This window comes from Budorcas taxicolor, chromosome 18 (genome assembly GCF_023091745.1).
Source record: "Budorcas taxicolor isolate Tak-1 chromosome 18, Takin1.1, whole genome shotgun sequence".
NCBI lineage: Eukaryota > Metazoa > Chordata > Mammalia > Artiodactyla > Bovidae > Budorcas > Budorcas taxicolor.
Window position 1 is genome coordinate 62,942,006 of NC_068927.1, and position 21,514 is coordinate 62,963,519.

The window sequence follows — 21,514 nt, forward strand, 5'->3', positions numbered from 1 at the left end:
GTGGATGCAGACAACGGAGAAAAGACTCTGAGACACAAGGAAGTAGTCTAAAGGGCAGGTCTTCACTATTATAAGTAGAAATGGGAAAAAAATAAGATGATAACAAATGTCCAGGAAGAAAAATTAGGAGCGGAGAGCTAAAGGCTTGTGTATTCTCATTTGGGCATTTCAGGAGAAAAAACAGACACAGCCCGAGACCCAGGATAGGACATTTACCTGAGAAGCTGCCATTTCCTCCTCTTCTTCCTCCTGCTCTGTCTTCTCTGGGGATGTTACGCTGCAAACGCACTTCTGAGTTTTGAGAAAATACTTTGGAGGGCATCAACACAGCTCTTTAACCTGCAACCACCGCTCCTACAGACAGAAGGTCCTTGAAAAGCTGAGAAGACCAACCTCTCCTGTCCTCTGTCTCAGGAGAGATTCAGGAACAATCAATTCCTACCTGGAGACCAGCCTGTGAACCCATTTCTTGATTGTTCTCTCCCCACAGAGAGCTCCTAACACTCTACTCACACAGACGATGTGAGCTGACTGACTTCCCCGGTCCAAATCCAGCTAGACCAACCCTGCTGCCTCTCCTCAGACTGACTCCGGGGCTCAGCTCTCACAAATGGACCAGGAGCCATGTCCTTAACCCAGGCCTCTGCTTAGAATCCCCTGGAGCACTTCCTACACACCATACTGCTGCTCCCACAGAGGCAACACTGAACGGTTGAGAGGGCATCAGTGAGATCATTTCCTGACACTGGTCATGTGATCCTGATGGGAAACCAGAAGGAAACTACTTGGCTAAAGATTCTTTCTGAACCACTTCAATGAATACAAATCCCTCGCGGTCAGGTCCCCACTCTAAGATGTTGTGAATCTGCAGGTTTACAGTGTGGTTGTTAAAGGAGTCATCAGCAAATCCTTTTTTTCTGATGTTTCTTCCCCTAAATCAATGTTCAGGAGTCCTGAGCTCAAAGCCTCACACTCACCACACCTAAGACCTCTATGCAGGGAAGGATTTGGGGCAGGAATTTCTGAGAGAGGTCTAAGCTAGGATCAGGCAGAGAAAACAGGAGTTCTTGCAGTTCAGCTTTTATAAGTTACCCTGAGTGAAGTGCCTCAGGCTCCCTAGGCTGACTGTGGATTAATCCATTCAAACCAGTCAAGGATTCTGGTGAGCACTGTGAGGGTGTTGAAAGGTTGCTGCTCAACCAATAAAGACCCCTGGATTCTTGGCCTCCTGAGGAGAATAATTCAATCTGGAGCCAGAGATGAGGTTTGATCACTAGAGCTTTTGTGTAATAAAGTTTTATTAAAGTATAAAAGAGATAGAGAAAGCTTCTGACACAGAGATTAGAAAGGGAGAGAGTGCCCCCTCACTAGTGTTAGCAAAGGAGTTCTATACTTTTAATTCATTATTACACTGAATCAAAAGAATGTCTGGAGGTTGTAAAGACCTCACTCGACCCACTCCCATAATTTACATTTTAAGACAACAGGACTAGCCAGGTTTTTTTCCAGAGACTGTCCTCAAGCAGGATAATTTCTTACATAATCCTAAGGAATACACAGGAAAAAAAAAAAAAAAAAGTTTGTTCTTTCTTCCTCCTTGAGAATTCCAGACCCCTCTCTCCTTTGGGACCCCCGGAGTTATCAACCTGCCTGGAAATTGACTCTCTTCGTGTGATTGAACAGGGGCCTGTTCAGTAGACCCTGGGGTTCAGCAAGACTGCTGGTCTCAGGAAGGTGGTCATCTAGTGGAGGTGCTCACAGGACTGGCTGGTGAGCTCAAGGACCTGAAGGCTGCCTGCTCCCCAGACAGATGCTGAGGCAGCCACAGCATGGAGGAGTTCAGGGAAACTGTCAACAATACTCTGTATAATATTTATTAGAATCATCCCAGTGTCCAAGTAGTTACTAAATGGGAGAGGAGATACAACATAGAAATGAGGGAATATATAAAGTTATGAGGAATTTAAAGCTAGTGAGTAAACGAACTTCCACATAGGCCATCTCTCTGTGCTACCAAATAGTTCATTGTGGTCTCTTCAAAACCACCTTAACTAAGGTGGGCGAGGTTGCTGTTGGTGGTGGGTTAACATTTCACTCGTTACAATCAACCGAAACACTAAAAGCCATTCACTTTTATTAATAACCATGTATTGATTTCACACATAGTTGAAATAAAACCCTTTACAATCCATGGTATTATCCATGATTAAATATACATCAAAAGTACAGAGAAAGATATTCATTTTTTGATATAATGATGTGAGATTTGTGACTTTTACAGCTTACCAAACAAAGCCTAGGAAGCACTTAGCAAGCATGATATACACTAATTCCATGACTTTTCCAGGAAGGGTTCCTAATACGTTTCTAGGTTGCTGCTAAGTCACTTCAGTCGTTTCCGACTCTGCGACCCCAGAGACGGCAGCCCACCAGGCTCCCCGTCCCTGGGATTCTCCAGGCAAGAACACTGGAGTGGGTTGCCATTTCCTTCTCCAATGCATGAAAGTGAAAAGTGAAAGTGAAGTCGCTCAGTCGTGTCTGACTCTTTGCCACCCCATGGACTACAGCCTACCAGGCTCCTCCATCCATGGGATTCTCCAGGCAAGAGCACTGGAGTGGGGTGCCATTGCCTTCTCCAGCGTTTCTAGGTTACCACTGTCTTTATTTCAACATTGTCAAGTAATAATCATGACTGTGTTGATATTATAAAGATGCATCAATATTGCAGTGAACTGTCATTGTGTTCTTCTTACAAATCAAGGATATTTCTATTGAAACCTTACAACCAACGTCTGTCTTACTTTAACACATGGAAAGATTAAATGATCACTTACATCATGGCAACCTCCAGGATATTTCACAGCAATGCCAAACATCTCCACTTAGATGTTTATTGTACATTTTACACTACAGTATCCTTCATCTTCTAATGGAGGATAGAAATGGTTGCAACACAATGTAAAAAGGCTAATCTTTAATAAACCATAAAACTTCCATGTTTGCAAACACACTAGAAAGAAGGTGCAGTATGGATTGAGTGATGAATTACATTTACTTCCAATAATCTCAAATCACGTCATTATTAACAAGCATACATACATTGCTAAGAATTGAAACTTTCTAACCATCAACCCTCATCTCATGATTCATGCTAATATATCCATTTTCTATGTGTTTTATCTATGGAGTATTCCCTACAGTCATTCTCCTTTAGAGAAACTTCTGAAAACAAGATTGATGAAATGCTTTCTAGTATGCAATCTCTGATATTTATTTTAACTTTTGATTAAATACTTGATTAGATACATATTGGTTACAGCATTTCCATTGTTTTTTTTGTATAAGCTCTTGTGTTTTCTGATCCATGTTTAGGGCAAACCTCTTCTATCACTGTTCCATTACTAGAGTTTCTCTCCAGTGTGTGTTCTCAGATGTTTAGTGAGATAAGCACTCCGACCAAAGGCTTTGCCACATTCAGCACATTCATAAGGTCTCTCTCCAGTATGTATTCGGCGATGTTGAGTAAGACATGAGTTCTGATAAAAGGCTTTGCCACATTCAGTACATTTATATGGTCTCTCTCCAGTATGCGTGCGCCGATGATAATTAAGATGAGAACACTTCATAAAGGCCTTGCCACATTCTGTACATTTATAACGTCTATCCCCGGTATGAATTCGGTGATGTTGAGTAAGGGTTGAACTCCTAATAAAGGCTTTGCCGCATTCTTTACATTTGTATGGTTTTTCCCCAGTATGGATTCGATGATGTCGAGTAAGAGCTGCACAACGATGAAAGGCTTTGTTACATTCTTTACATATATAAGGCTTCTCTCCAGTATGGATTCGCTGATGATGGGTTAGATATGAGGAACTGATAAAGGCTTCACCACATTCTGTACATTTATAAGGTTTCTCTCCTGTATGAATTCGCCGATGTTGAGTAAGATATGAGTTGTAAGTAAAGGCTTTGCCACATATTGTACATTTGTAAGGTTTCTCTCCAGTGTGAATTCGCTGATGTCGACGAAGAAATGAGGAACAACGAAAGGCTTTGTTACATTCTTTACATATGTAAGGTTTCTCTCCAGTATGAATTCGCTGATGTTCAATAAGTTCTGAATTGTAAGTAAAGGCTTTGCTACATTCTGTACATTTATAAGGTTTCTCTCCAGCATGAATTCGCTCATGTCGAGTAAGAAATGAGGAACAACGAAAGGCTTTGTTACATTCTTTACATATGTAAGGTTTCTCTCCAGTATGAATTCGCTGATGTTCAATAAGTTCTGAGTTGTAAGTAAAGGCTTTGCTACATTCTGTACATTTATAAGGTTTCTCTCCAGCATGAATTCGCTGATGTCGAGTAAGAAGTGAGTGACAGTTAAATGCTTTGCTACATTCTGTACACTTGAAAGGTTTCCTTCTTGTAGGAAGTTTCCTATGTCTGCTTAGACTGGATGACTTACTAAATACTTTCTCACCTATCTTACACTTGTTTTCTTTCTGTGGATTCTGAACAGTGTCCTGTTGAGTAAGGTCTGAACAGTGATTAGAAACCTTACTATATTCACTACAAGTCCTCTCTCCAGCACAAGTACTCTTATCTAGAGAAAAACCTGACATTTGATCAAAGGTATTTCTACATTTGTTGCTTTTAGAATCCTTGTTTGAAGATTGGGGTCCCTGATGTTTCATAAGGTTTGAGTCTCCTTCAACTGTATACCTAGTTTCATTGCCTGAATATCTTCTCAGTCCACCATAAATATTCTTGTAATTATTGGAGCTGGAGCTCTTACTTAAGGTCAGACTCATTTTATTAAATATGGAAAGTTGTTGTGTATTAACCATATCACGATATGTATTGAACAATGATGGTTGGATTGCATCTCTTCCATTATCATCAACATTATAGATCTTGGAATGGAGAGAAAATATCTCTTGGGGAAAGAATAATGACACCCTGCTCACGGATCCCTCAAATTGATTAGATTGTGAGTTTTCACACTCATTGTTAAATTGTAGGTGTTCAGACACGCTTGAATGTATGTTTAGTCGAAGCCTTTGTTCAGAATGAGTATTTGCAGTAGAGACTAGATTATCTTCCAGATTTTCCACGTTTTCTTTTAGAGAACACGTATGTTTCAAAAAAGGATGGAAATCTTTTCTTAAACACTTACACTTCTTGGCAGATGTTGAAGACTGAAGTTGGTGTTTTTCCCAATTTGACTCACGCTGCTCATTTCTTTTGCCAGTAACGTTAGCATTATGTGTCACTGTCTCCATTTCTTTATGTCCATAGAAACATCCTCTCTGTCTTTCATTTACCCTTGTATATTTCCGATCTTTCATTAAATTTAAGTTTCTGAGATGAAATATTTGATATATTCCTAGGTTTCCTTTTGGGAATACTTCTTCTAATGCTGGATTCTTTGGCATCAAATTCTGGGTGTCTTGTGGAGACAGAGCTGAAAGATACCAAAAAACAAGTAATTTTACCTGCTATTCTCAGTGAATATCTTTAAAGATTTAGAGAAAATTGATGACCACAGCTAGTTTAAAAATAAAATAGAGATGGAAGGATCAAGATGCCAGAGGCTTAGGCAGATGTGGAGATCATAACTCTCTCCACAAATGAATGAGAAATGGAACAATTCTCACAGAGCCCAGCTAACACTAGCAGAGGCCCTTGGAAATCTGAAAGGACAAGAAAGATTCCTGCTCTGCAGGGTAGGACAAAAGAAAGAAGAAGGAAAAAGAAGAGGAGAGGAAGTGGGTTGGGGCCTGCAACCCTGCGGGGAGATGAAAGTGAGGAGAGGTCTCCATATCCGAGGAAGCCCCTCACTGGGGGAGCTCAGTTTGGACAGAAGGAGAGCCTCATTCTCTGTGGGAAGAAAACATGGCAACCAGGGTGTGGTAGCAGGACAGAGTGAGACCTGCACACAGGGTACTGACCTCAGCCCTGCCCACCCAGCCTTAGAGGCATGTCCAGCAATGCAGACAAGAGCTGGGTGCTGAAAGGTGGAGTTTGGAGAGCATACCGAGGCAGAGGACTGCAGTTGGCTGTGAGGAAACATCCTGAAGGGATTGGAGTGAGGCAGGAGCTCTGCAAACGGGATGTTTGTGGTGAAGCCTGAACCACCATAGAGCAGAGCACCATTGGTGAGTGATGCCCCAAAAAGAAGCCCATTGCACCTCTTGTCCCTTGAGCCCACCCCTGCTAGCCAAGGACTACGAAGAACTCTACCCAGCCCCCAGCCACGGCCTCCCCCATCGACATCCTCCACAATCAGAACAATCCTGTGCTCTGGGGCAGCCTCAGGAGAAGACACCCGTGAGTTGACCATATGCACAGATGGAGCAGAAAGCACAGGTGAAACCCAGGGTGACCATCTTTGTAACCTCAGCCCCTACAGCATCTGAATCAACAACTAGGGCTCTCTCATTCATGGCAGGTATAGCTTTAGTAGCTGTAGACTTTGTGGGCTCTTACTCGAGGGGGCAGGCCAGGACAGAGCCTGAGCTGTCCCGTTGCACCACAGTGGGTCCAGCTCCACGCTCAGTGCAATCCCAGGACCTGACTTCACTGAATCTATGCTGGTGACCTTGTGAAAACAACAGCTGAGAGTCACCAGGGGCATGAGCCATCACTCCCACGGTTAAGGAGAGCCAAGAGTAGTGCCAACACTACATATCATGAGAACTTGCAGAACACATGAGAGGGGACACCAGAGCACACTCTGAGGTGAACATCCCCAGAGGAGTAATACTCAGTGACTTCTCTCCCAGTGGGTGTGCTCCAATCCCACCTGCCTCACACCACAGATCAGAATCACAGTGAAGACTCAGATCTGGGGGCTCTATTCCACCATGCAGGGAGCAGGCCCCACCAGAGAGAGGGCAGTAACAACCACAGAATAAGGGGGAAACACAGCCCTGAATATCCAGGGCAGGCTCTGTTCACAGTTAACAGCAATCAGAGCACAGATCAAGAGTATACGGGCACAATCCTCTGGACCACCCTCACCCACCAAGGTGCAGATACCAGAAGGAAGACTAACTAGGTTGCTGCACTCTTCAAAACAGAGACCACACACAGAAGGCTGGACAAAATGAGATGGCAAAGAAACAGGTTATAGGGGAAGAAACAAGACAGAAACCTCCAAGGACCAGTGAATTAAGAGGTTATAGGCAATCTAATGATTACTTCTTCCTTTTAGTCATCTTAAGTGGAGACACCAAACACTTTCAGAAATCCTATATGCCTAGTAATTCTTAAATCCACTTCTTGCCACATATGTTTCTGAGAATGGTCTATTAGATGTTTCAATCTAAGAATCATAAATGATAGTGACAGAGAACTAGTCAGAAACTAGGGGAAGCTGAATACAAATAAGATATACTTAATAAAGTACTAGTTTTAAGAAATTAAATAAGAAGAGAGACTTTCAAACTATGATTCAAAGAGGAAACTCTACTCATTGTTCTGTGGAGACCTAAATGGGAAGGAAATCAATAGAATGATAAAGACTAGAGATCCCTTTAAGAAAATTAGAGGTACCAGGAATATTTCATGCAAAGATGGCAACAATAAAGGACAGAAATGGGATGGATCTAAAAGAAGCAGAAGATATTAAGAGAAGTTGGAAAAATACATGGAAGAACTATACAAAAAAGATCTTAATGACCGAGATAACCACGACGGTGTGATCACTCACCTAGTAACAGACATCCTGGCATCCAAAGTCAAGTCGGCCTTAGAAGGCATGACTACCAACAAAGCTAGTGCAGGTGATAGAACTCCAGCTGAGCTATTTCAAGTCCTAAAAGATGATAATGCTAAAGTTCTGCACTTAATAAGCCAGCAAATTTGGAAAAGTCAGCAGTGGCCTCAGGAAGAGAAAAGGTCAGTTTTCATTCCAATCACAAAGAAAGGCAATCCCAAAGAACACTCAAACTACTACACAATTTCCCTCATTTTAAACAAAAGCAAAGGCTCAAAATTCTCCAAGTGAGGCTGTAACAGTACGTGAACCGAGAGCTTCCAGATCTTCTAGCTGGATTTAGAAATGGCAGAGGAACCAGAAAGCAAATTGCCAACAGCCCTTGGATCATATAAAAAGCAAGAGAATTCTGGAGAAATAACGACATCTGCTTTATTGACTACACCACAGCCTTTGACTGTGTGGACAACAAGAAACTGTGGAAAATTCTTACAGAGATGGGAACACCAGACTACCTTACCTGCCTCCTGAGAAATCTGTATGCATGTCAACAAGCAACAGTGAGAACTGGACATGTGACAATGGACTGATTCCAAATTGGGAAAGGAGTATGTCAAGGCTGTATACTGTCACCCTGCTTATTTAACTTATATGTACAGTACATCATGTGAAATACTGGGTTGGATGAAGGACAAGCTGGAATCATGATTTCAGGGAGAAAATCCATAATCTCACATATGCAGATGACACCACCCTTATAACAGAAAGGGAAGAGGAACTGAGGAGAGTCTTGATCAGATTGGAAGAAGCGGCTGAAAAAGCTGGCTTCAAACTCAACCTTCAAAAAGCAAAGATCATGGCACCGGTCAGATTGTTTCATGGCAAACAGTGGGAGAAACAGGGGAAACAGTGAGAGACTTTATTTTTGGGGGTTTCAAAATCACTGCAGATGGTGACTACCGCCATGAAAGTAAAAGAGGCTTGCTCCTGGGAAGAAAAGCTATGACCAACCTAGGCAGCGTATTAAAAACCAGAAACATTACTTTGCTGACAAAGGTCCATCTAGTCAAAGCTATGGTTTTTCCAGTACTCATGTATGGATGTGAGAGTTGGACCACGAAGAAAGCTGAGTGCCGAAGAATTGATGCTTTTGAACTGTGGTGCTGGAGAAGACTCTTGAGAGTCTCTTGGACTGCAAGAAGATCACACCACTCCATCCTAAAGGAAATCAGTCCTCAATATTCATTGGAAAGACATGAGGAAGCTGAAGTTCCGATACTTTGGCCACCTGATGTGAAGAACTGACCCACTGAGAAAGACCCTAATCCTGGGAAAGACTGAAGATGAGAGAAGGGGATGACAGAGGATGGGATGGTTGTATGGCATCACTGACTCGATGGACATGAGTTTGAGCAGGCTCTGGGAGTTGGTGATGGACAGGGAAGCCTGGTCTGGACTGCAGACTCAGACTCGACTGAGCGACTGAACTGAACTGACTGATATGCATAGCTGATTCTCTTTGCTGTATAGGAGTACAAAATTGGAAAACAGCTATATTCCAATGAGAACTTTTAATAGAGATTTCTTTATATAATGTAAAAATTGTCATAGTCTGAATCAACCATTAATAATATAGTGGAAAATGTGCTAAGATTTTATGTCAAATTATTTTAAAATTGTATGAGGTAATAGAACACAATAAAGTATTTTAGCATGTTAGGATTGGGGTAAATACACTAAAGATATTTAATATGAGATCATATAAGGAAAAGCGAAACTTTCAAGTCAACCTGAGATGTGCATTGTTTCATTTTCACCAGGGTTTGCTTTCTGCAGTGAACAATTACTTGAATTTGAAATTTATTTAGAAGGTCCTATGTGTCGCTCCCAGTGGAAAAGAAATTATAAATCAGAGAACAAAAACCCGTCCCCAGTATTCCAAGCAGTTTGGCAGTTTGTCTACCACTCCACTCGCACATTTCTGTCTAGAGGTAGAAGGAAACATTATAAGGACTGTCATACAGTTACTCAGAAATGGGCAGAGTTTTCCTAGGGCCCCCAAGAAATCAAAGAGCAATGAATGAATGCAGTTTGTCACAAGCCAAGAGGAGACTTTTAGGTCACACTGTGATGGAAAAAAGTAATCACTGGAGATAAATTCATGAATGATTTCAGAGAGAGCATGGGGCAGATGATACATTTCTATGACAGCAGCAGACACAAACGCAGGTTGTCAAAAATTATTTCCATTGAAGCAAATCTTCCAAAACCAGGTGAGGAAGGATGAGTTCCTTGCTGTTCCTTTGACCTCTCATCTGAGTCATCATCTCCAACCATTCATACCTACCTGGGTAAATGGCTGTTGTCTCCATTCTCCTTATATTCCTGGGATCCTTCAATTGCTCCAGAAAGGCAACCAGGTCCAGCATAGACACAAGCCCTGTTCATCAGAAAAAGGAATATTTGTGTTGTTAGAGATTCATCAGTATCGAATCCAATATGTATTCAGGTGAGACAAGAATGCATTTTCTACTAGAAAATGATTTCCTGAAACACTTTATTCAAAGCCGCTATACAATACTAACAAACACCTAACCATCAGTCCTGAGATTCTGGTCAAGTAGTACTAAGGCAAAAGGAAGTAGTGTCACTGTGAAATTAAGAGAGGGTGCAACGATTTAATACCACAGAACTTACACAATTACCACTAACCTAGAAGGAAGGAGGCCGAGTACATCAAGGAAGAAAAACGTCACCAGCATAACGATTCATCATGGAGCCTTTCTTTCTAAACTCAGAAATAACCCATTATCCCTAGAAAGCAGAGATCTGAAACCACTGTGGGAAGCAGAATATTTCAGAAGACATCCTTGACATGACGGAACAAAAAACCAGTGGGTAGATAAGGGATTCTGGAAGGCAGTTATCCTCACCCAAGGAGGCCAGGTTCCCGTAGTTCTCTAACATCACGTCCCTGTACAATTCTCGCTGACTGAGGTCCAGGCATTCCCACTCCTCTTGAGTGAAGTCTATGGCCACATCCTGGAATGTCAGCCGTCCCTGAAATACAAAGTACAGTAGCCATGTGGCCATGGGAAGACTTTCTAATGTGACCCAAGATGAAAACGGCAAGTTCAGAGACCTCGTCGTGAGTTAGTGGCTTGGCTGGTATTATAAAATATATTTTTTTTACACAGTAATCCTTTTTACCCAATTTCTAATGTGAACAAAGGAGGATGAGTTATGATCCACAAGCCATTACAGAAACTATTCTCATCTGAAAGAGCAATTATAAAATAATCAGGGCAACATTACCATATTTATTCCGTGATTCAGGAGCAGACCATGGCCATGTTTTAAGGCTATCAGGATAGCAAAAGTCCAACCATGAGGGGTTACTTTTGTTGAAGAAGAATGAGCTTCATCTACATGTACCCTAACCTTAAGTAATGATTATATACTTCACCAAAGTAACAAAAGATTTTAAACATGAATATAAATCACTTAAAGGCAAAGAAATTCATAATCTCTTATTGAAAGCTGCATTCTAAGAAAACTTTGTTCTATTAACATAGAGATTAGACTAAATTCCAGTCTGGTACCAGCTTATCAGATAGCAAACCAAAGTTGTTTATTGGTTAACCTTAGAAAAATCTTTTCATTAAATCATGAAGTAGCAGTATTCTTACAAAGGCATCAGAGTGAAAGCATAGAAGGCATGTTTAAATCTGATTAAACTGCAATTGACAGAGTAGCCTGGTCATTGCTGTGACTTGTAACACTTTAACAGGATAAGTAGGATATTATAGTTGACCACATTTTATTAGGGCATATCAGATCTATACAAACTCCACATAATTTTAGGATATCTATATTGGTAACATCCACCATACAGCATAATCTGAGAAGATTTATCACCCCTTCAACAGTACTTCCCATGTAACTTTACATGTCCAATGAACCCAGGTCGTTCAATAGCTCCCTGGGATGTCTCAGGGGCCCTCTGATGCATACCAAAGGCAGCTAGAAGTCAAGTCATTTAGGAAGTTCGCGGACAAATATCAAAAGGGGTTTTAACACTCAGTCAGATAAAATCATATAGATCACTGGGAAACAAAGTATTTACTTAGCCTAAGTAACAAAGAAGATTTCAAAGGCAAACATAGAAAAGATCACTTCAGAGGTAAAGAAACTTAAAATCCAGTGTCAAAGGCAGCTCAACATCTCAAGAAAACTCATATTTATGCACAAAACTCTTCCCTTGGCATCCACTTTCCATAAAACTTTATCACTTCCTGTATCCATTACTTTGCTCTCCCATCTTGAAAATTCCTCCTGCAAGTCAAACCTACTTCCTCTTCCCTTCATAAAATGTAGTTTCATTCCTCATACCTTCTTTACTGAAAATACACATGCTACTTTCCTTAAGCAAGTAAGAACTTAAGCATTCTGTAGATTGGTGAACATAATATCAGTAATAATTAACAACAACAAAAAATCTAGAGAATATCTCAGGATGGCATCAAGCATTATTCATGAATAGTCCAAAATCTCTAGTTTCTCTGTAAGAGGAAGTTAGTCCTCAGTAACGAATGTTTCAGAATCTTATTTTATTTGGAAATGACCTAGGTGTTCAATAAACTTCTATCACTTAGTTTAGAACAGCCCTAGAAATTCAGGTTACCACAATCTAGAGAATGTTTTAGACTGACATTTCTAAAGTATAATTATTCTTAATAGTTTCATCTAAAAGCTCTTTTCTCTTTTACATTTTCTTTGAAGTTTTTTTTTTTTCTTTCCTAGAGGTACTATCCTGGTTGACAAACTTGGAACAGATATAAAAATATAACAACATTTAACTTATAATAAACCTAGGGACAATGAAAATACTGTGCTTAATGACTCAAAGACACATCTACATTAGATTAGCAAACAAACATTAATATTAGATATTTAATATTGAATATTCCCCAGCTCACGTGAATGTGAAATTCATTTAGGTTAATTTCTCTTGGAGTTAGAACTGTCTGATTTGTAAGAGCTTACTTTCCTTTCAGTTCAGTTCAGTCACTCAGTTGTGTTTGACTCTTTGCGACCCCAAGAACTGCAGCACGCTAGGCCTCCGTGTCAATCACCAACTCCCAAAGTTCACTCAAACTCACGTCCATTGAGTCCGTGATGCCATCTAGCCATCTCATCCTCTGTTGTCCCCTTCTCCTCCTGCCCCTAATCCCTCCCAGCATCAGGGTCTTTTCAATGAGTCAACTCTTCACATGAGCTGGCCCAAGTATTGGAGTTTCAGCTTTAGCATCAGTCCTTCCAATGAACCCGGGGACTGATTTCCTTTAGTATGGACTGGTTGGATCTCCTTGCAGTCAAAGGGACTCTCAAGAGTCTTCTCCAACACCACAGTTCAAAAGCATCAATTCTTTGGCACTCAGCTTTCTTCACCGTCCAACTCTCACATCCCTACATGACCACTGGAAAAACCATAGCCTTGACTAGACGGACCTTTTTTGGCAAGGTAGTGTCTCTGCTTTTCAATATGCTATCTAAGTTGGTCATAACTTTTCTTCCAAGGAGTGTCTTTTAATTTCATGGCTGCACTCACCATCTGCAGTGATCTTGGAGCACAAAAAATAAAGTCTGACATTGTTTCCACTGTTTCCCCATCTATTTCCCGTAAAGTGATGGGACCAGATGCCATGTTCTTCGTTTTCTGACTGTTGGGCTTTAAGCCAACCTTCTCACTAAATTAGAACTCATTTACAACTTCAGCAATATTATAAAAAAAAAAGCGCACAGAGACATACATAAATCCAGACAGACAGACAGACAGAGATCTCATAGTTTCCTGCCTGAGACCTAAAATATCCTTTGACCCTTGTATTTTGTTTGTTTGGCTTTAAGTTCTGTTTTGCCCAAGGCTGAGTCAGGTCTCAGGCAAAATGGGCAGTGTATTTCAAGGACATGGAAAGGGGTAACTTCAAGCTTTTCCCTAGGCAGGCCTTTTAACAAGCCAGTTGGTTTTAAATGCATATGCAAAAAGAAAGGGTTTTGCAGTTTCAAAGGGAAAGAAAATTTCATTTTAACCAGTTTTCTCCAGAGTCTAAATAATATCAGGCCCATCCTGTGTCAAAAAGTTATCTTACCTTTCTGTAGTCTTAGTTTTATAGCTAAAATACAGACCAAATAATGCTCAAATTGACTCTCATATCAGGGGCATTTCAGCTCTTAAAAATTTTGGAGTGTCCCTCTGGTGGGAAGTGAGGTCTTTGTCCCATCAGAAGAATCTGAAGGGTTAAGGGAATTTGCAGGACTGGGGGAAGCTTGGTCCTTCCCAGCCCTGAAAAACAGGAGTACTCAGAAGGGAATTCTTTAGGGTGTTCCAGAGTGGGGGAAGCTTGGTTCCTTCTCCACTTGAGAGATAAGCTTCCTTAGAAGGGGATTCTTTAGAATCTTAGGACATTTTTTGATCCTTCAGGCTTTTGTATATAGCAGAAAGACCTGGACCAAAGGGAACCTCAGAATCCTTTCCTAGAGATCATGTGGATATGAAAGGTCGATAGGGGCCATCTAGGAAATCTGATGGAGAGAGACAGAGAGGGACAGGACACAGGGAGGCAACAGAACGTAAGGAAATTCTGAGTCCTTTCCCTTCTTTTGGAAAAACTTAGGGTGGCATACAGAGGCCATTTTGGGGGGTTCCCTGTTTGTATTGGAGCCAGGCCTTCTGGAGGGTCAAAAGTTTCCAGTTTCTGAGAATGTAGCCAAGGATTGAGTATGAGAGAGCTTCCTGGGATGTAACAGAACACACTCTTAGCCTACCTACCATAGAATGGGAGTACTGAGAGTCACTGGCTGACAGAAAGGCGTCCCTTTTCTCCCAGTGATCTCTCCGTCAGACTAATGCACAAAATGGCCGAGCGTCCCAACAGTTGCATCTGACAGTTAGAGGAGACCACTGAGAACCGTGCAGCTAAGCCACCACGTGACACGAGCAGAGAAAGACAGATTCCCGGGAGCAACCAGGTGACTCACCACTTGGTGATTCCCTGAAACATGGAAGGCACTTTGGGGATGGCTCAGAGGCAACACCCAGGCTCCTGTAAATCAATCTGGACCCAGAGGGAAAGAAGTGAAAGTGACAGGGAAGAAGGCTGAGGAATCCGCCTTACAATATATACGGGAGGCGGTGGCCCGGGGACAATGGTTTCTGTTTGCTTCAACCAGTATGTGCCTGACATGGTGGACGGAATTTGTCTTATTGGAGGGGAATGCCCTTGTGGCCTGATGTGTTCTGCGTGCCCCCTATCCTCACATGGGAGTCTTTCTGTGGCAGGCGCCCTAATGGCTTTTGTGTGTCTGACCTGTGCCCACACAACACTGGTTGGTATAGTCCTCAGTTAGAAAAAAGACAAAGGAGAGACCCTCACCCATTCAAGCGGCAGCTACTCTGGGTGCAGTGAGCAGTGGGGCATTTGGAATACACCAGAGGGTAACCCTGGCCAGAGTTCCTCAATTGCCTCCAGAGCAGTTGCCTGTTGGCAGAGGGTCCCTATAAGAAATGAGAAGCGAGGAGGTGGGGAAGAGACTCCAAGTCCCTGAACAAGCCACCAAAAATGTCATGGTCTGGGTGCGGGTTGGAAAAGAATTTCCAGACATGAGCCAATACGGGTCTGGCTTTTCAGTTTCTGCATTCTAAAACCCTCCTTGGTTTTACCTGCTCTTCACTCTTTGGGTAACCACAACCTTGGCAGAAAGAATCATTTTAACTATTTAGTATATACTCATCTTTGATTGTTTTTATCAGAGTCTTGAAAGTGCAAGAGAAATAACTAAAAATCAGTAATGTCGCTCTTGTACCTTTTGGCACTTATTTTAACATTAAATGGCAGAGCTTAAACTTTACTTCATTTTATGTACTTTAGACTTTAACGAATAAAACACAGACAGATTCACAGAGACAACTCTAAGAAAAGTTGATAGAAGTTTCTGTAACTGTAAAGAATACTAAAGACAGGAAAAGTTTTAGTCACTCAGTCCTGTCCCATTCTTTGTGACCCCATGGACTCTAACTTGCCAGATTCCTCTGTCCAAGAAATTCCCAAGCAGGAATACTGGAATGGGTAGTCATTCCCTTCCCCAGAAGTTCTTCATAAAAACAAAGCAAAAAGAAAAGAAGAAAATGAAAAAATTGATCAAGTCATGTTAATATTTTCATACATACGGTTCAGTTCAACTGCTCAGTCGAATCTGACTCTTCGTGATCCCATGGCCCACAGCACACCAGGCCTCCCTGTCCATCACCAACTCCCAGAGCCTACTCAAACTCTTCTCCACTGAGTGCAGACATACACTCAAATGGGGCTATATGCTCATTAAGAGGAAGAGAGAAAAATGTTCATCTCACTAAACTCAGGTAATTTTGAATGAATTAAAATGTACATCATGTTAAAGGATGATACTCTTTATTTGCACTGAGCTGTATTTTAAATTTTAATACAGTTGAGCATAGATTAGGACTAATAAGATTCTTGTAAACATTTTGGAAAATACAAAACTGTGATGAGACTCTGTGATATGAGCATGTACTGTACTGGAAAGATCAGGCCTGGGCCTGGGATGAAAACCACCACTCCCAAAACCCAGCATCTCTGCTAAACACATGTGAGTGTTCATTTTCCAAAGCAGAAAGGACGTAAGAAGACATGAAGTTACTCCTTTAATTGTGATAGTTTAGGCACATCTGTCTCTTTTTCTTTGCAAGACACCTGTTCAAGTCAAATGGAAAAAAACAAATTCATAGCATGGGAATCTCACAGAAACACCTAAACCAGTCAACATGAGTCATGGGATAAGAAGAACATGGAGGAATGCATTATCACTGCATGGGTATTTTGGCACTATTATGGAAACTATGATCTGAATCTATCATTAAAAAATGTTAGTTTGGGGACCTGGTGATGATTCAGTGACTAAGACCCTGAGCTCCCAATGCATAGAGCTCTGGTTCTTTCACTGATCAGGAAACCAGATCCCACATGCTGTAGCTAAGAGTTTACATGTCACAACCAAAGAAGCTGAAAATTACAAGGATGACTGAAGATCTTACCTGCCACAAGAAGACCCAGTGCAGCCAAATAAATAAATATTTTAAAAATGTGTTGTAGGTAAATTTCACTTCATACACGCCTTCCCTGATCTGTAGCCTAATGTTGAGTCCTTTAATGGACCGGAATCTGGTGGTCCAGAGTCCATGATAAGAAAGTCAAAGAGAGAAAGAGGCTGATATTCCCTGGTTTACACCGAGAACCAATAAAGCACTTGACACAGGGCTTGTACCGCTCACGAGGGCACAGGGCATCCTCTCAAAGAGGTCTTGAAAGCCTGGGCGAGAAAGTGAGCTCGCCAGGTCTCCACGTGCCAGAGAATTAGCCTGAGGGAAAGAGATGGAGAGACAGAAAGAAAGAAAGAAAGTCACAGGGACCCAAGCTCTGATGGAATAAGGGTGCTTTAATGATCTTTGTGTGAACATACATAGGCTGTTAAGGAATTTCTTTGACAATGGTAAAGATCAGAAAACCAAACGTATAGCAACCATTACCAAGGAAAGAAGGAATTAACAATGGTCATAAGGTCAGAAGACAACCCATATCTCAAGAGGGAGGGTCGTGACTAGGGAGATTTACCAAAGGGAAAGAGTTTACTGAAGGAAATCCATGCATGCGATTCATCTCATTATCTCAGTCCTGGGAGCAGGACTGAACTGGTGTTATACTATAATATGACTTTTACACAGCAATATTTTCTACCATAATCCTAACCAAAAAAAAGATGAGAAATGACCCACACACCATTTCAGAAACTATTCTGATCTGGAAAAGAAATGACAAAATAATCAGAAGCACATGGGCATATTTATTTTTGAGTGCTGTATTTGTATGACACAGGATGAACTGTCTATCAAGGAAACAGGCAATATTCTTAAAAAGCATACTCTGACCCAAGAGTTCTTGAGTGGGAGAAATGTGCCATTTATTTTAGCAAGCTTAATTTTTCTCAGAGTATTGTTAACAAGCTTCTTTTAACTAGTGATGTTCAAAATTCTGCTCCATGAATGACTTTTTTTAATAGTTATGAAATACAATAGTAAGGTAAGCATTCATATTTACTTTTGAACTTCAAGTGTTTTACAAATTTTACAGAGCAAATATGATAGCATCCTCAGTAGCAACAATCATTTTAACTATTTAGGATATACTATTTATTTTTTTGAGAGTTTTCACAGAGGCTTGGATGTATAACGGAAATAACTTAAAATCAATTATGTTGTTGCTCCACCTTTTTGCAAATAAGTAGCAAACATTCCTTAAGCAGCTTAGATTTACTTCACTTTATGTACTCTAAACTTTAACTAATAATACACAGACAAATATATAGGGACAACTCTAAAGAAAGTTCATAGAAGTTTCTCTAACTGTGAAGAATACAAAATACAAGAAAAATAACTGATCAAATCATATGAACATTTTCATGCATACATATTTTAAATGGAACTATATATTCATTTCACTAAAATGAAACAATCTAAGGCCAAGAAAAATATGTAAGAACAATTTTCAAAGGTTAGAATAAATAAAAATATTCAGGAAATGATGGCTTTTATATAAACCTAGGTTTCTGCCTGCACACACAGATGCATACATAAAGACACTTAAGGTAAAAGGAACCTTCCATAAGTAACAGATCTTTTAGAAGAAACATTTTTAACCCACATTTTTTTTAAACTCAAGTGTATTTTAGCATTTATGGTAAAACAAACATTTACAAATTGTGTGTGAATGCGTGCTAAGTCACATCAATCATGTCTCATACTTTGGGACCGCATGGACTGTAGCCATCCAGACTCCTCCGTCCATGGGATTTCCCAGGCAAGAATACTGGAGGGGGCTGACATTTCCTTCTCCAGGGGACCTTCCCAACCCAGGGATCAAACCCAGTTCTCCTGCATTGGCAGGTGGATTCTTTACCACTGAGCCACCTGGGTTCACTGAAAACATTGTTTTCCCTTTAGTAAGAATGATCAAAACCACACTATGAGAAATAGTCTACATTTTATTAGCAAATATACCATGACACCTATTTAGAACACATTTCCAGACCTATGTGCAAAAATGTAAACCTTTATTGAAGCACATAAAGTCTGAAAATCACAAGCTTTACTTGGAAGATGTGGTGACGTAAAGACTTCAGTGACTGCAATTTCAGAACAATTCAAACTCAAAACAAACGTGGATATTTCAAATATAAGTCTCAGCTGTATCTAGGAGAGCCAACATAATTTTGAATTTAAAAGTGAAAAAAACCTAAATAGAGGGAAATTACAGATTTCTGTAATTATAATCTATAAATCTGTAATTCTGCCAAATTACAGATGAAGTTATCACTGTATAGACTAGTGAAACTTCAAAATATATGAAGCAAAATAGCTACAAGGTAGCCAAGGAAGCTCACTTAAAGAGAGACTTAGACATTATTTTGAACAATAAAATAGAAGGTAAACACAACAAAATATTTTTAAATAATGCAATTAGGTGAGGTATTCCAAGGTAACAACAAAAATCAGAGGGGAAAAAAAAATCAAAGGGCATAAAAGAAAGATTTAGGTTTCAGCATTGTGTAATAAAGAATGTAGGAACTTGCCTGATGGTCCAGTGGTGAGAAATCTGCCTGTCAATGCAGCAGATGTGAGTTCCATCTCTGGTCAGGGAAGATCCCACATGCCTTGAAGCAACTAAGCTAGTGTGCTACAATTACTAAAGCCCACCTGCTCCAGAGCCTGCCAGTTATTAATACAACGACTGAACCGGTGCCTTAGAGCCAGAGCGCCACAACACGATAGTAGCATCCCCTAATCACAACAGAGAAAGCCCAAGTGCATCAGCAAAAGCCCAGTATAGCCAAAAAATAAAAAAATACTAAAACTGAAAAAAAAAAAAAAAAAAGATTTGGCAGGCTTTGGTCCCCAGGTCGTGGAAGTGTGTTAACTACTCTTGGAATTTTTTTTTTTTTTCCTCTTGGAATTTCCTTAGGGAGTGAAGTGGCTTTATTACTCTCCGTGGGCCCTGATAATTTATGCTAACAACATGACCTGTGGTCGATCCCTAGTTTAATAATGGGATAACTCAGGTTGTGAGGCTGGCCATTTTGCAAAGACCAAGGAAGTGACTAGAAGTTTGGGGCTTTGAGCCAGGTGGGCTTATTAGCTTCCCTGGTGGCTCAGAGTATAAAGCATCTGCCTGCAATGCAAGAGGCCCTGGGTTCGATCCCTGGGTTGGGAAGATGACTTGGAGAAGGATATGGCAACCCACTCCAGTATTCTTGCCTGGAGAATCCCATGGACAGACGAGCCTGGCGGGCTACAGTCCACGGGGTCGCAAAGAGTCGGACACGATGGAGCGACTTCACTTTTCTAAGGAGGGGAGAATGCTGGGGATGTTATCAATTCCGCATATGTAGCTAAATCCCAATAAAAACTCAAGACTTACAAGCTTGAGTGAGCTTCTTTGGCTGGCAATACTGTTTTCTGCACACTGATGTGCCAGGTCCCTTGGGATGATGACTATTGGTCAGTTCAAACAAACCCGTTCAGAAGTTAAGAAGCTTATCAACGCCAAAGAAACAGCATTTCAGGAAAGACAGACAGAACAAAAGGACTATGCCTCTTACCTCGGAAGGAGTCATTTCTGACTCCTCGCTTTCCTTTTCCTCTGGGCTTCCTTCTCACGTTAAGATTAGTCTTGGTAAGTGACCCCTGAATGTTGAAAATAGACTGTTCAATACTTAGAAAAACACACCGAGATCACTATAACACAGCCCCACACAGAGGGAGGATCTCAACAGGTACAAAACACAATCCTCTACGGCCACTGACACAGCAGGGATTCTGGAACACAGAATCGAACGAGGTGTTTTTAGTTTTATTTTTTTCTTCAGAACTCGCGGCTCTTCCTGTGAATACCACACGTTCTAGGCTGACCCTCCCCTTCAAACCTTAGGCGAGACCCTGACCAAACTCCATGCAGAATAGAGCCTCCTTCACCTCTTCGTGGATCAGGGACCTAGCGGTTGGGCAATGCAGGACTTTAAGCAGCGGTCTCTACAAGTCAGAAGGTAGAACAGCCAGAGAAGGACACGGACTCTAGAACGGTATCAACAGGAAGCGGACGTGGACCCAGGGACCCGGCAGCTAAAAGGACTTCAGAACTTCTCACGGCGATGCGAGGACAGACACTGGGGACGAGAAAATGGGGACGGTAGTTTGAACGTCCACAGAGACCCCCGAAACCCACGTGTGAAAGACAACAGGCTGTGGACTAGGAATCGGGTTTTAAACAAACAAAGAAACAAACTCACCAGAACACTCTGTCGCTCATTTAAACTCAATTCCGCGTCTGCAGGACTGCGCACGCAGGCGGAAGATCCGGTACAGAGGAAGGTGAATGCGCTCCGCCGCGGCCAACGAGAGGCGACGAAAGGGGAGAAGGTGGGACGAGGCCGGAAACGCAGGTGCTTATGGGCGGGGCCAGTGGGGGCGGAGCCTTCAATTCAGTTCAGTTCAGTCACTCAGTCGTGTGCGACACTTTGCGACCCCTTGAATCGCGCAGCACGCCAGGCCTCCCTGTCCATCACCATCTCCCAGAGTTCACTCAGACTCACGTTCATCGAGTCAGTGACGCCATCCAGCCATCTCATCCTCTGTCGTCCCCTTCTCCTCCTGTCCCCAATCCC

The 21,514-nt window shown here is 41.5% G+C and overlaps 1 protein-coding gene across 1 annotated transcript in view; it reads right to left on the reverse strand.

Annotated features, from left to right (window-relative positions):
- Window positions 1-21,514, reverse strand: part of LOC128064064 (uncharacterized) — a 425,534-nt gene that overhangs the window by 376,119 nt on the left and 27,901 nt on the right. The window contains 3 exon segments of the mRNA XM_052656874.1: window positions 3,403-4,603; window positions 10,068-10,160; window positions 10,654-10,780. Coding sequence (XP_052512834.1) covers window positions 3,403-4,603; window positions 10,068-10,160; window positions 10,654-10,780 — 1,421 coding nt within the window.